The sequence below is a fragment of the Sciurus vulgaris genome (genome assembly GCF_902686455.1).
Source record: "Sciurus vulgaris genome assembly, chromosome: 8".
Taxonomy (NCBI): Eukaryota; Metazoa; Chordata; class Mammalia; order Rodentia; family Sciuridae; genus Sciurus; species Sciurus vulgaris.
Window position 1 is genome coordinate 93401432 of NC_136468.1, and position 13393 is coordinate 93414824.

The 13393-nt window shown below is 36.8% G+C and overlaps 1 protein-coding gene across 2 annotated transcripts in view; it reads left to right on the forward strand.

Moving 5' to 3' along the window:
* AVL9 (AVL9 cell migration associated) overlaps nucleotides 1-13297 on the forward strand; it is a 53681-nt gene extending 40384 nt beyond the window's left edge. For both annotated transcript variants that reach the window (XM_079152353.1, XM_079152352.1), the window contains 3 exons: nucleotides 5114-5167; nucleotides 5649-5737; nucleotides 8433-13297. In XM_079152353.1, coding sequence (XP_079008479.1) covers nucleotides 5114-5167; nucleotides 5649-5737; nucleotides 8433-8548 — 259 coding nt within the window. In that variant the 3' untranslated portion in view covers nucleotides 8549-13297. The remainder of the gene's footprint in view (nucleotides 1-5113; nucleotides 5168-5648; nucleotides 5738-8432) is intronic.
* The last annotated feature ends 96 nt before the right edge of the window (nucleotides 13298-13393 follow it).

A 13393-nucleotide genomic window follows, 5' to 3' on the forward strand; every position in this document is an offset into this window, starting at 1 on the left:
TTCACATATTGGAAGTTCCTATACTACGAATCCTACACCTCAGTAAACTGCAAAATCACCAAGGATGCCTTTGCCTGTGAACTCACAGGAAGTCATGGTTTTATTTTATTGAGTCAGTTGTGCTAAGATGAAAAGTCCTATACAAGTGATTACTCATTTATCTTACTGATTTTCTTACCAGGGAAAAGTCAATTAAAATATAAATAGAGCTTATAACATTTATTTATCAATAAATATAGTGCTTATTTACTATTGTCATCTTTATACATAAAAGATTTTCCATCTTTCCATAGGAAAGATTTGCTGTAGGAAGGAAGGTACAGATTAGAGCTATTGAGATTGTTTTCCCAGGCACTTAACCATTCCAAGCTTATCTTACATATTTCTTGGCTATATGACTGCCAATAATAATTACCTACCTTGCCTATCTTTATGTAGTTTTGTGATAATATTCTAAGTTTATGTTTACATAAGCCATTATTATACCACCTACAAAATTTTACAGTGTATACTAAGAATACTATAAATACTACAGTATGCAAATGGCAATACTGTGATCCTGAGACCTGTAGGCTGTGTTTTGCCAATAATGGAGAAAAATGAAATTGGAAAATTAAGGAATATGGACGTTGCCAAACACTTATGTGACCCATTTTAGGTGAATAGTGAATGGGTCAGGTCTGTGCATTTGGTGGATAGCATAGCCCCAAGACCTTAGTGAAATGAGAAGTTCTAGGTGAGATTAGGGCCAAGAGCCTAGGAATGTCAAAAATATTATCTCTTTGGAAGCAGACTGAAAGCAAAACTGAGGTTCAAAAAAAAGGGTAAATACCAGCAAATGATTACCATCGACACAGGAGTAGTTCTTGGTGTAAACATAGTACCATGGAATTCAAGGTGAAAAAGCAGACCAGAACACTTCCTAGCTTATTCCTATGAGGCCAACCTTACCCTGATACCCAAACTAGAGCAAGAAAAGTATATACTGATATCCCTAAGAATATAAACTGAAAAGCTCTCAACAAAATACAAGGAAACTAACTGAATCCATATACATGATTTTAGAGCCACGAGAATGGTTTAATATGAAAATAAATTGGTATAATAAACCACATGATTATCTCAAGATGCAGAAAAGGCATTTGATAAAGCTAGCATTCTTCGATGATGAAAACACTCATCACACTAGGAGTAGAAAGAAATGCTCTTTACCTGATAAAAGATTCTCATCTAATGTAGTGAGTAAAAAATGGAATACTTTCATAATGATGAAAAATGGAATATTTCCCCTTACAATCAGGTACAAGACAAAATGTCCACATTCACTCAACACTCTAGACAAGGAAATTAATAAATAAATGTGGATTGGAAAGAGAGAAGTAAAACTCTCCCTATTAGCAGTTGGCTAGATCTTATATGTAGAAAATCCTCAAGAGTTCCCCATAAAGCTATTAGAACTAATAAACTAATAAATAATTCAGCCAGTTAGTAGAATACAAGAACAGTGTACAGAAATCATTTGTATTTCTATACACTACCAGTGGACAATCTGAAAATGAAATTAAGAATGCATTTCCACTTATAACAGCATGAAAAAATATCTAGGCATATATTTAACCAAAGAAGCTTAAGACTTGAACAATAAAACCACAAAACCAAAAAAATTGTGAATTTTTTTTTTGAATTTTCACAGACTTTCTATATTCATGAATTGAACCTCAGAAAGAATAAAATTGAACTCCTTTCTTTCTTATATCATATACAAACATCAATTTAAGAGGGATAGAGAGTTAAATGTGAGAGTTAAAGTCACAGAACTCGTAACAGAACTCGTAGGAGTAAATCTATGAAATTAGATTAGTTAAAGCCAGCTTGGATACAATATGAAACACATATGCCACAAAAAGAAATAATAAGTTGGATGTAATCAAGAAAATGAAAAGGCAACACACAGAAAATACATGCAGATCACATATCTGATAAGGGACTTATGTCCTGAATATATAACATTGTTGTTGGGTTTGTCTTTTTGTTTGTTTTTGGTTGATTTTTTTGTTTTGGGTACTGGCATTGAACCCAGGGGCTGCTCTACTACTGAACCACATTTCCAGCTCTTTTTGAGACAGGGTCTCATTAAGTTTCCCAAGCTGTCCTAGATCTTGAGTCCTCCTGCCTCAACCCCTCTCAGGACTGGGATTACAGGCATGGGCCACCATGTCTGGCTGTATATTATTCTATTTGTATTAAATATCTAGGACAGACAAATACATAGAAAGTAGATTGGTAGCAGACTAGGGGGGAGGACTAAGGGGGAGGCAGGATTACTGCTAGTGAATGTGGAGTTTTCCACTGAGGTAAAGAAAATGCTTTAGAACTAGATAGGGTTTATGATTGCACACTAGTGTGAATGTGCTGAACACTACTGAATTGTACACTTTATAAGGGTGACTTTTATGGCATCTGAGTTAAAATTTCATATAAGTTACTGTTAACCAAAACAGGAAGAAGGAGCACAATGTTAAATGCAAAGACTCTATTGAGCATTGAGTCAGCTTTATATGACTCTTGACTAATCTTTATGAAAGTTCCATTTAGTAGTCACTATTAACCCAGCAGGTCCCAAGTTTTCAATTCTGTGAATATTTCAAGAAAATTGAAATACATGCATTAATATAGGTTAGAAACCACAATCTAGAGCTTAGATGTTATTATATTAACATATTGTCATACAATTTTATATAATTATATATTAAATGCTCTATATAAGTTTTTATAGATATTCCACATCTGGTAAATGGGACAAAATGGGCTAAATACACAGTTAAAATATGGGTATCTAAAATTCAAAGACATTAGTTATATTAGGTACCATAGCTAATAAATTATAATAAGCTATGAGTCATATTTATATTTCCAAGACTAAAAATCCTGTGTATTTTTCTCCACAAAAATTAGGATTCATGTTTTCTTTTCCCCTTAAAGATAATAATATGAGCTTATCGATCACAAAAATTTAATTAGAAGCCTTCAAATTAAAACTCAGATTCAACTTAAAAAAAAAAAAAAATTTAGCCACTGCCTCTGGTGCCTTCAATTTGAACCAGCTGTGCAGACTGTAATGCAGGTCCATGAGAGACTTACTTGGAGTGGATTTTAAAGGATTATAAAATAGTGCTTTAAGTAAAATTAAAGAAATTATGTAAATTGAAAGGACCTGTTAACTAAGGCAATTACATAATCAGGATAGCAGATTAAAAACAATAAAGTGGGGCTGGGGAGATAGCTCAGTTGGTAAAGTGCTTGCCTTGCAAGCACAGGGCCCTGGGTTAGATCCCCAGCACCACAAAAAAAAAAAAAAAAAAAAAAAAAAAAGAAAGAAAGAAAGAAAGAAAAGAAAAGGAAATGATAGTCTTTGTTGTTATGGGGAAGTATAATTTAGAAAAATTCCAAACTAATTGTAATTTTTGCTATCTATGAAATCCTTTCCAACTTCTACTAAAGATTAGGAAAGTCCATCTTCAACAAACTGAGGGCACATTTCGTCCCTAAAATACAACCATCCAGGAGCAGAAAGAATGATTTTGTGGTCTCTGAGGTTTTTCAGTCCTATGATTCAGAAATCCAGAATTTTTCTGGAAGAAGTGTTACGTATGCTTAATTTGACCCAAAGCAGTTCATTGTCTTAAAAAACCATAAATATCATTTAATAAGTAGCTATGGAAGGTCTGTGAATGTTGCTCAGGGGTAGAACACTTGCCTAGTTTACACAAGTAGGGCTTTCACTAAGATAATTTTTTATTAGACTTTGACAGAAGAACCCCTGAATGTGAGGTAAGGATTTGGATTTCTTGACCTACTCTTTCATAGTCTGACTGTGGTCAAGATGTATGTTTGGATTTTGTTTTTTTGTTTGTTTTTTGAGAAAGGGTTTTGCTGTGTTGCCCAAGCTGGCCCTGAACTCTTGAGCTCAAGTGATCCTGCCTCAGCCTCCCTACTTGGGGTTTTTTGGGGTTTGTTTTTTTGTTTTGTTTTTGTTTTTGTTTTTGTTTTGTTTTGTTTTTAGTTTTTTAGGGTTTTTTTAGTTGTCAGTGGACCTTTATTTTATTTATATAGTGCTAAGAATCGAACCCAGTGCCTCACCTGTGCTAGGCAAGCGCTCTACCACTGAGCCACAACTCCAGCCCTCCCTATTTATTTTAATACAGTTTTTCTTTCCTTTTGTATAATAAAAACAGGAAAGTAAGACTAATGTACTTTCCTACAAAAATAAAGTACCATTTTTAAGACCTACTTTTTTTTTTTTTTGACTGGGGAATGAACCCAGGGGCACTTAACCACTGAGCCACATCCCCAACCCCTTTTATATTTTATTTAGAAACAGGGTCTCACTGAGTTGCTTAGAGCCTCCCTAAATTGCTGAGGCTGGCTTTGAACTCCCAATCCTCCTGCTTCAGCCCCCAGAGCTGCTGGGATTACAGGTGTGCACCATTGCACCTCACAAGACCTGTATTTTTAATTGCTTTTTTAACAAAGTATGGATTTTGCCAGTCCATCCATAGATCTCATGACCAGTAGCACATATTTATAAGTTAACCCGGATCAAGGTATAATTCATGACCAGGACCTCAAGTCAGTGACTCACCCTGACTGTCCTGATGAGCTCTTAAAAAATGTTTATGGGCAGGCACATTGGCACGTTCCTCCCAGCTACATGGGAGGATCACTTAACCCAGGAATTTGAGACCAACCCAGGCAACATGGGAAAGCCCTAACTTAATAAAATAAAAATAAAAAATGTTGATGCTTGGGTCCCAACCCAGACCAAATAATTCAGAATATCAGAGTACACTAATATAACTACCATCCCCCAAATCACACATACAAACGCCCATTTAACAAAAGAGGAAACTAAAACTGAGGGTTTGAATAATCTCTTTGTGATCTCATAGCATTAATGGAAAGCTATGACCAGTCCTGATTTCCTGATAGCAAGTTCAGAACACTACCACCCAGTTGTCACCCCTGAGAAGTTTATGAATTTTTTTTGTGGTAACTCTTTTCTACAGCTTTTCAGTGAAAAACTCCTGATCTAAATTCAAACTTTGTTTTATAGCCACCCATTTCAAGGCCAGTACTCGGTGTCAGACATGAAGTTAAGATTCTCACAGTGAGTACTCAAAAAAAAAATGTGGGGAAAATTCTTCTGTCTGAATTTATGCCATGTGTTTCATTGCCGATTGGGAATTTAGTTTTTCCACTTGATAAACTGCTTTAAGTAGTAACCAAGTATGTGCATGACATTGTCTAGCTTGGCAGTGTGTATATTTCTAAGTAAAAACACTTCTGTTCCATGGTGGAGATGGGTATGAACTAATAATAGGATTTGCCATTCTTATTTTAGTGAAGTACCTTTGGCAAACCACATCTATCCAGGAGATTTAACCACACTTCACCATTTTTTTGTTTCATCTAAATCTTTCAGTATATTCTGAAAATTTGCACTTCAATGGTTAATAAATTTTATAACAAATAACGAATAATTTTAACTTCCTAATAATTCTAACTTGGTATGGTTATAGAATGATGAATGTATGTATGCATGTGTGAGATTTTTTAAATTGTACTTAACACTTCTGTCTTTTACTCAGTTCTGTTCAGAATAGTGAACGTGGCAAAAAAATTGGAAACGTCATGGTCACAACTAGCCGGAATGTTGTACAAACAGGAAAAGCTGTTGGTAAGGCATACCTTTAACCAGGAACAGACTGAAGTTGTGCACTATCTATTTTCTGTCCTCAATATGTAATTGATAAAAACAAAGTTGTAGAGAAGTACATATCACATAATAATACAAGAGGGTTTTTCAAATTTTAACCTGACTTATTTAAAAAAATTACTCATTACCCAGATAGTGTAGGATTCAGCAGTTTCACACATCTGATGGATAGTGTCAAAATTTTCCAGTGAGATCACTGTTCTGCCACCAGGGTTGAAACTTCACTGGAGTTTTTTGCCCCATTCCCTGTGCTGCCCACAGTTCTTTTTTTTTTTTTTTTTTTTTTTAGTTGTAGATGGACATAATACCTTTATTTTATTTATTCATTTTTATGTGGTACTGAGGATTGAACCCATTGCCTCACACATGCCAGGCAAGTGCTCTACCACTGAGCCACAACCCCAGCCCCCACAGTTCTTAATAAATAGCAGAGACTCACAATAAAATGGGCATTAGGAGCTGCTGTCTTCTGAGGTAGTATCACCTGACAAGGAAAATGAATGAAACAGAAGGTTGATTTTTTGTTGTTGTTGTTAAAGATCAACAATATTTATAAAATCTTTATAGATAATAAAGAGAAAGAGAAATGCCGGGCACAGTGGCACACGCCTATAATTCCAGCAACTCGGTAGACTGAGGCAGGAGAATTGCAACTTCAAGACCAGCCTCAGCAACTTAGCAAGGTTCTTGTAAACTTAGCAAAACCCTATCTCAAAATAAAAATAAAAAGGGCTAGGGATGCATCTCAGTTGTAGAGCCCACCTGGGTTCAATTCCCATTACCAAAAGAGGGGAGGGGGGGAGAGAAAAGACATAAATAACCAATAGTGGAATGAAAGAAGGTACATCACTATAGCTCTTCCAGAAATTAGAATAAAGAAATACTGTGAATATTTCTATGTCCCAACAAATTTGAAAACACAGATGAAATATACAAATTCTTTGAAAGACTCAAATTACCAAAACTGATGCAATAAGAAAAAGAAAATCTGAATACTTCTAAATATCTAGTAGAGAAATTGAACTCAAAATTTAAAACTTTGGCACAGGTTTTTAATTTAGCACTTACCTATATGGTTTCACTTTGAATTTTTATCAAACATTTAAGGACAAAGTAATACTAATTTTACATAAAATCTTTCAGAAAATAGTACATGAGGTAGTACTCCTCAACTCATTTGATAAGGCTGGTATTAACCTAGACACCAAAGCCAGAGCTTTATTCACTTAAAAAAAATTTTTTTTTTTTTTTTTTTTTTTTTTTTTTTTTTTTTTTTTTTTTTGGCAGTACTGGGAATCAAATTTAGGGCCTCATGAGTGCTAAGCATGTGCCTTACCAATGAGCTACATCCCCAACCCCTTATATTTTGAGACAGGATTTCACTGAATTGCCCAAGCTGTCCTTGAACCTTGTGATCACCTTGCTTTAGCTTCTCCAGTAGCTGGGATTACAGGTGTGTGCCACCATGCCTAGCCATAAAATATTTTGAAGATTGTTCCATAACCATTCTAAAGATATTTCTCATTTCTTTTCTGTATTTTTAACTTTTTCTTTTGATTTCTAACTTAGAAACATTGTAATAATACAGGGAACTCCGGTTACCTTTGATTCACCAATTATTTGTTTTACCTCATTTGCTTTGTCATACCAATATATGAAATCAGCCACCTCTCATTTCTTAGCTCCCAAGAGGTTAACTAACCCTTACTAAACACAGTTTAAAAGCTCAGAATGAGGTAATCTCCATGTAGGGATCCTGATAGTTCCAACAGCCTATATGCCTAGAAGGACAATGAAAGAACTCCATAGACTCATTTTAAATGATAAACACAGGACATACACCTGTACCACAAGATTCATTTTGTTTTGTTTTTATGGTACTGGGGATTGAACCCTTTCTTTATGCATTCTGGCAAGTGCTCTACCACTGAGCTACATCCCCGGTTCTTTTTTATTTTTGAGACAGATCTTGATAGCTTACAGGCTAACCTTGAACTTAAGATCCTCCTGCCTCAGCCTACTGAGTTGCTGGGATTACAGAAGTGCACCGCCACACTCAGCTACTGTACTTGATTTTTAGTGATGCCACTGCTAATAATTCAATCCTAAGGCCAAGCCAGGCATAGCAGCACATGCCTCTAATCACATGCCTATAATCCCAGTGGCTTGGGAAGCTGAGGCAGGAGGATCACAAGTTCAAAGCCAGCCTCAGCAAATTAGCAAGGCCCTAAGCAACTCAGTGACACCTCGTCTCTAAACAAAATACAAAAAAGGGCTGGGGATGTGGCTTAGTGGTTAAGTGCCCCTGGGTTCAATCCCTGCTATCAATCAATAGATTCATTCATTCATTCACTCACTCATTCTAAGGCCAGGCCTCTTCTACATTCCTCTCTCAGAATGTTGATTCAAATTAAATAATTTCATGTTGGTATCAACTTTTGAGGCAGATAGAGCTCTGTAGTTGTTGAATATAGAATGGACTTCTACACCAGTTTCCTATAAGACATTCCCATATGGAGAGGGAGTGTCTTGAAACCAGAATGTAAATGGTTATTTTCCTAATTATAACATATTGGTGTCCAGTGAGTTAATGTTTATTAATGAGCATTGGTCTCTCACTGACATTTTTTCTTATTTTTCCTGTCATTCCACCCAGGTCAGTCAGTTGGAGGAGCTTTTTCCAGTGCAAAGACAGCTATGTCTTCATGGCTTTCTACCTTCACCACTTCTGCCCCGCAGAGTCTCCCTGAGCCACCCGATGGGAAGCCCTGAGTCTGGTAGCAGAGGATGCATGGCTGTCTTAGGTGTTAAGTGCTCCTTTCCATCTGCTGCTCTCAACCTCTCCTTCACTGGCCCTGGGTCCACAGTCAGGGACCGAGATGTAGAACTGTTTACATGGACAGTTGCCCTCTTTCTAAATGAAGATCACAGGATGCTAAAAAGATGGAATCACATCTACAGCAGGGATGGGCTTTCCAGGTTGGGGTTTTAATTGACTACTTTTATTTCATTCTGAGCCTGATTGAAACACACAATGAACCATCTAATGAACTTTAAATTCTGAGATTGTACATTTGTTTACTTTAGAATAGTTTTTACTTATGTATATTTTGTTCTGTTTTGCTATTGAATATCTAGATGGTCATCGTAATTTATGTTTGCTAAAATTAAGTTATATTACTATCTTAATTTCTCTAAAGTTGGCCCTAAAATGTGTTTATAAAGTTGACAGGCCACACAGTTCAGCCTTTTTTTTCCTTAGTTAGAGGACAATTTTTGGTTTGTTTTCTAACCACAAAACACGTTTAGGAGTTCATTTCCTCCCAGAACTATGAATGTCAGAAGGGGAAGTGCTGAGACTAGAGTGTCTTATTTCAGGTTTTTAATTTGCTCTTTCCTAACAATCTTGCTTTGAAGCAGCCAGGAATGCCAGTGTGCTCCCATCCTCTTGCCGACTGAGCCAGTGAATGTGCAGAGAACTAGCACAGTGATGGGGACAGTGGTGTCGAAGCAGTCTGACATGAATGTGTCTGCAGGGCAGTACTCTCAAAGGCCCGTATGTTACTTTTGTCAACTTCAGTCACAGTACTGTCCTTACCAACATTTTTTTTTTAATCCAAAGTTTGTGATTTCTGTTTCTTGTTTTGAATAGTTTTCCATTAGTCTTGTTTTTGTTTGGGGGTGGGGGGTTTGTTTCTTGGCACTGCTGGGGCTTGAACCTTGGGCCTCACACATGCCAGGTGAGTGCTCCACCACTGAGCTACGTTCCCAACCCAGTGTTGTTCTTCACAAAGTTTTTCAAGGTACTTGGCCTTCCCAGTTCCTTGACAGTCGTCTCGTAATCAGTCCCTGCCCCCTTCTTAAAAAGTGTGTAAAATAAAAATAAACTGATTCATAAATACTAAGTAGAAATCTCAACATAGCTCACATTTAGAAAAGCAGGAGGCAAGAGAAGAAAACTACAGCCATGCCCTCAGTCACCTATTTCCTGAAGGATGTCTGTTTTAGGTTGCCACATGCATGTGTGTGCTGCTTGCTGATTATCTGTACACAGCTAGAGCTCAGGTGTTTGCCTGCTCAGTTCATTTGTTTTTCAAGGGGACTTGAGTGATGTTCTCAGGGAGTGCTTATGGGGAACAGGTTGCCTTTTCAGTAACAAAGGACACTTGGACAGTCATTATGAGTATAGCCTACATAGGCTATAGCACGTATTGGAGAAATAAGGGACCTAATTAAGGACACTGATTATATTTGATTATTTGATTTATCCCTTTTAAAATGTTTGTTTACAAAGGAAATTCTCCTAAAGCTTGGGAAATGAACACAGAGGCATAATCTAAATATCCTTAAATTTTCCAGTTTGTGCTACCCAAGTCTGATAAATCTAAAGGCATATTTATGTTGGAGCTTAACAACTCAAGAATTCAGCCACGTGCAGTGGCACATACCTGTAATCCCAGTGACTTGGGAGGCTGAGGCAGAAGGATCACAAGTTGGAGGCTGGCCTCAGCAACTTGGCAAGACCCTGTCTCAAAATAAAAAAGACTGGGGATGTAGCTCAGTGGCAAAGCATCCCTGGTTTCAATCCATGGTTACCCTCCACCGCCCCCCTCAAAAAAAAAACCTCGAGAATTTAGTGATTATAAATTAAAGGGCTTAATGTGAGAACTTCATTATTTCATGTTAGCCAAGAAAATTAACCTCAGGAAATATTTTAAGATAAGAAAATAATACCAAACAGAACCTTAAAAGGTACTTTAATCAGTGTTGTGCTGAGACTATACAGAATTCATTTAAGATCTCATCTCATTTCAAGGCCACATCATTAGTTGGAGCATGATAGTATATTCATGTGCAGTTGTTACCTCTCAACTGCCAGAAGGTCACACTGCCAGAAGCTGAGAGCCCTGTGAAGGGTCAGCCAGCAAGACACTGGTTCCTCCTTTAGTTTGTGCCAGGTTTGTATGACAGATGTAAAATTCCCATCTCCCATCCAAAATCAATCCAACCCATATCTTGGAGGCCACTGAAGTAAAAATCGTTACACGAAATTTAACTTTGCTTTTGTATCACTTGTTCCTCAATTGAATGTCTATTTTAATTGGACATTAGTTAATGTTGCGAGTTAAGAGTTTAACTCTTAAGTAGGCACTTAAATATCTTAGAAGATAGAACTTTTAGCAGAAATGGTCAGAAAACCATACCCATACTTCCTTCAGGTTCTGGGAAGTACTGGAGTTTTCAAGATTCATAGGCCATTATATTGTTGGGAGGAAACCCAAGACAGCACTGTTTTGAGGGCAAGAAGGTTGGCCCTTGTCCTGGGAGCCCACATAATTCAGACTCACATTCCAGGCTCCAGCTAAGTGACCAGTTCAGAAGCAGTAGCCCCTCTCCAGACACTGGTTCTGGGAGCATTAGAGGCCACTGGGGCTGTCTCCTTACATCACATCAATAAAAGGTGTACCTGTTGGTGGCTACACTTTCTCCAGTGATTGCCAAAAACTGAGTATTTTTAACTAGGCTCGAGGGAGCTAGAGTCAGCCAGCCATTCTCAGGTGTGCAGGCACACAGGCTGTATCTATAACTGGAGGTAGTTTTGCTGCTGTCCAGGTGACTTAAAGTAGTGTTGAGGAAAAACCCTAGCATATTCCTACCAGGCACTGTAATAACAACGGCATAGGTAAGGTGGGGAGATCTAAGGCTGAGTCTGGGCTAGATAAATAGAAAAAGTTGCATGTTGCAAAGGCTTAGAATGATTTTGTGTATGTATTTGGCTCATGTAACCAGTATGAATAGTGTATCCCCAAATCACTTTAGTGATTTGCTGGCTCCCAAGCCCTAAAGAATTCTTAACTATTTTCACTTTAGGATATAGCAGCACTTATCTTCGGCAGCAAACCAGAGCAATGACCTCACTTCCTCAACTGTATCCTGCTTTCCAAGTTCTCTACTAATTAAGCATTTAATGTTTTTTTTAGATTAATTTCCTTTGGAAAACCAAGAAGAAAGTAAATAGAAGGAAAGAGAAGTGAGAAATGGTTGCATGACTAAGGAACAGATACTTAAAATCTGAATGAAAAGTATTTTGAGAGCAGTATTTAATCTGCTAAAGGTTATAAGAATTGTTTTAGAAAGAAGTTAGAATTTAATCTACTAGTAACAAATCTCTAAATGAAACTATGGCATTATCTTCCTGGCAGGCAGGTTTTGTTCATATGTTTTATTCTGTGGAACTTAATAGTCAGTGGTCTTTTTCTCACCAGTGCTGGTGATAAGTTTGGGAGCCCTTAGTGCTGTAAGGGGCCAATGTCCCAATCCTTAACCACAGAAAGATGTCTGCTGCAGCCAGCGTGGAGAGTGCATAAATGTGGCCTGTTAACTGTATTGGGCAGTTGTTGGGACTCTTGAAATGGCATCAACATTGACATGTTCTGATTCTTTGGTCAGAGATGGCATGGCATTCATGACTTCCACCCATCCCTTGGTACCCTTTAAACATGACAGAGAACACTGCCCTGATCACTCAAGGTCATTGTCATTCCATGTAGCATGTAACGTGCCACTAGGAGTTTTCTCATTCCAGGTCTTCAGGCTTCATTACACTGGAATTATTCTTCCATAGTTTCCAACATTCCATAAATATTTGTCAAAGACAAAGAAAAGGAATGTGCATTTCTGTTCTTTTCATATAATTGACTTTGTACACATAACTTCCTGCTTTCATTATGGAGAAGAAACTAGCTCCCTTCTGTGGTAACTCCAAAGTTAAGAGATTGTGCATGTCTGAGGGGTTGAATATATTTTGTAAAACTCAATATGTTTGTATTTCTGTGCTGTTCAGAAGTTTACCTTTTTACTTATACTAATTAAAGATATAGAAACTATATATTTAAATCATGTAAATGGAATACAGTTTAGGGGGTTTTTCCAATCTTATTTTTCATCAGCTTCTCACACACATGTAGTATGCTGCTCAAATTTTTTTGTGTGCAATATAAACATTTGAACATTTCAGTCAGGTACTGAGCCAGAAAAGGTCATTGAAGTTTTCAGAAAGCTTCTGTGCTTAGAAAATATTTTGTTGTTTTCTTAAAATATTAATATTTTATAGCTGGAAAAATAAGTCAAGACTTATATGTTTCAGGCCATTTGGTCATTTGTTCCTAAATTTAGGAAGCATTTGATTAATGAGTTGGTAAAGGCACTTAGTGGTTATAAAAATAGTTTAGACATTTGAGATGAAAGACTTTCCACAGTTTCTAAGAAAGTTTAGCTTAGAAAAGTTTAAAAAGTTTTTTAAGGAAATTTAGCTGTGCCACATGTTTTGATCAGAAAGGTAGTTTCTCCTTGTTCTAGTAGTTTTATAATTTGTATTTGTTCTTTGTTTCTGTTGTCACCTGCTTTTAAAAAAAAGTATTAAAATTATAAATCACGTCTAATCATATTGAATTGTAAAACTTCTATTGTATCTTTATTTTTAAAAAAAAATGAGAATAAAATTATCCTGTTTGTCCTGCATACAGTAGTACTTGACCCATCCTCCTGGAAGTACCCTGCATGCTGTCCCTCTGATTCCTGGTCTGCTTCACAGTTGGATGCAGTACCAGCTTCATT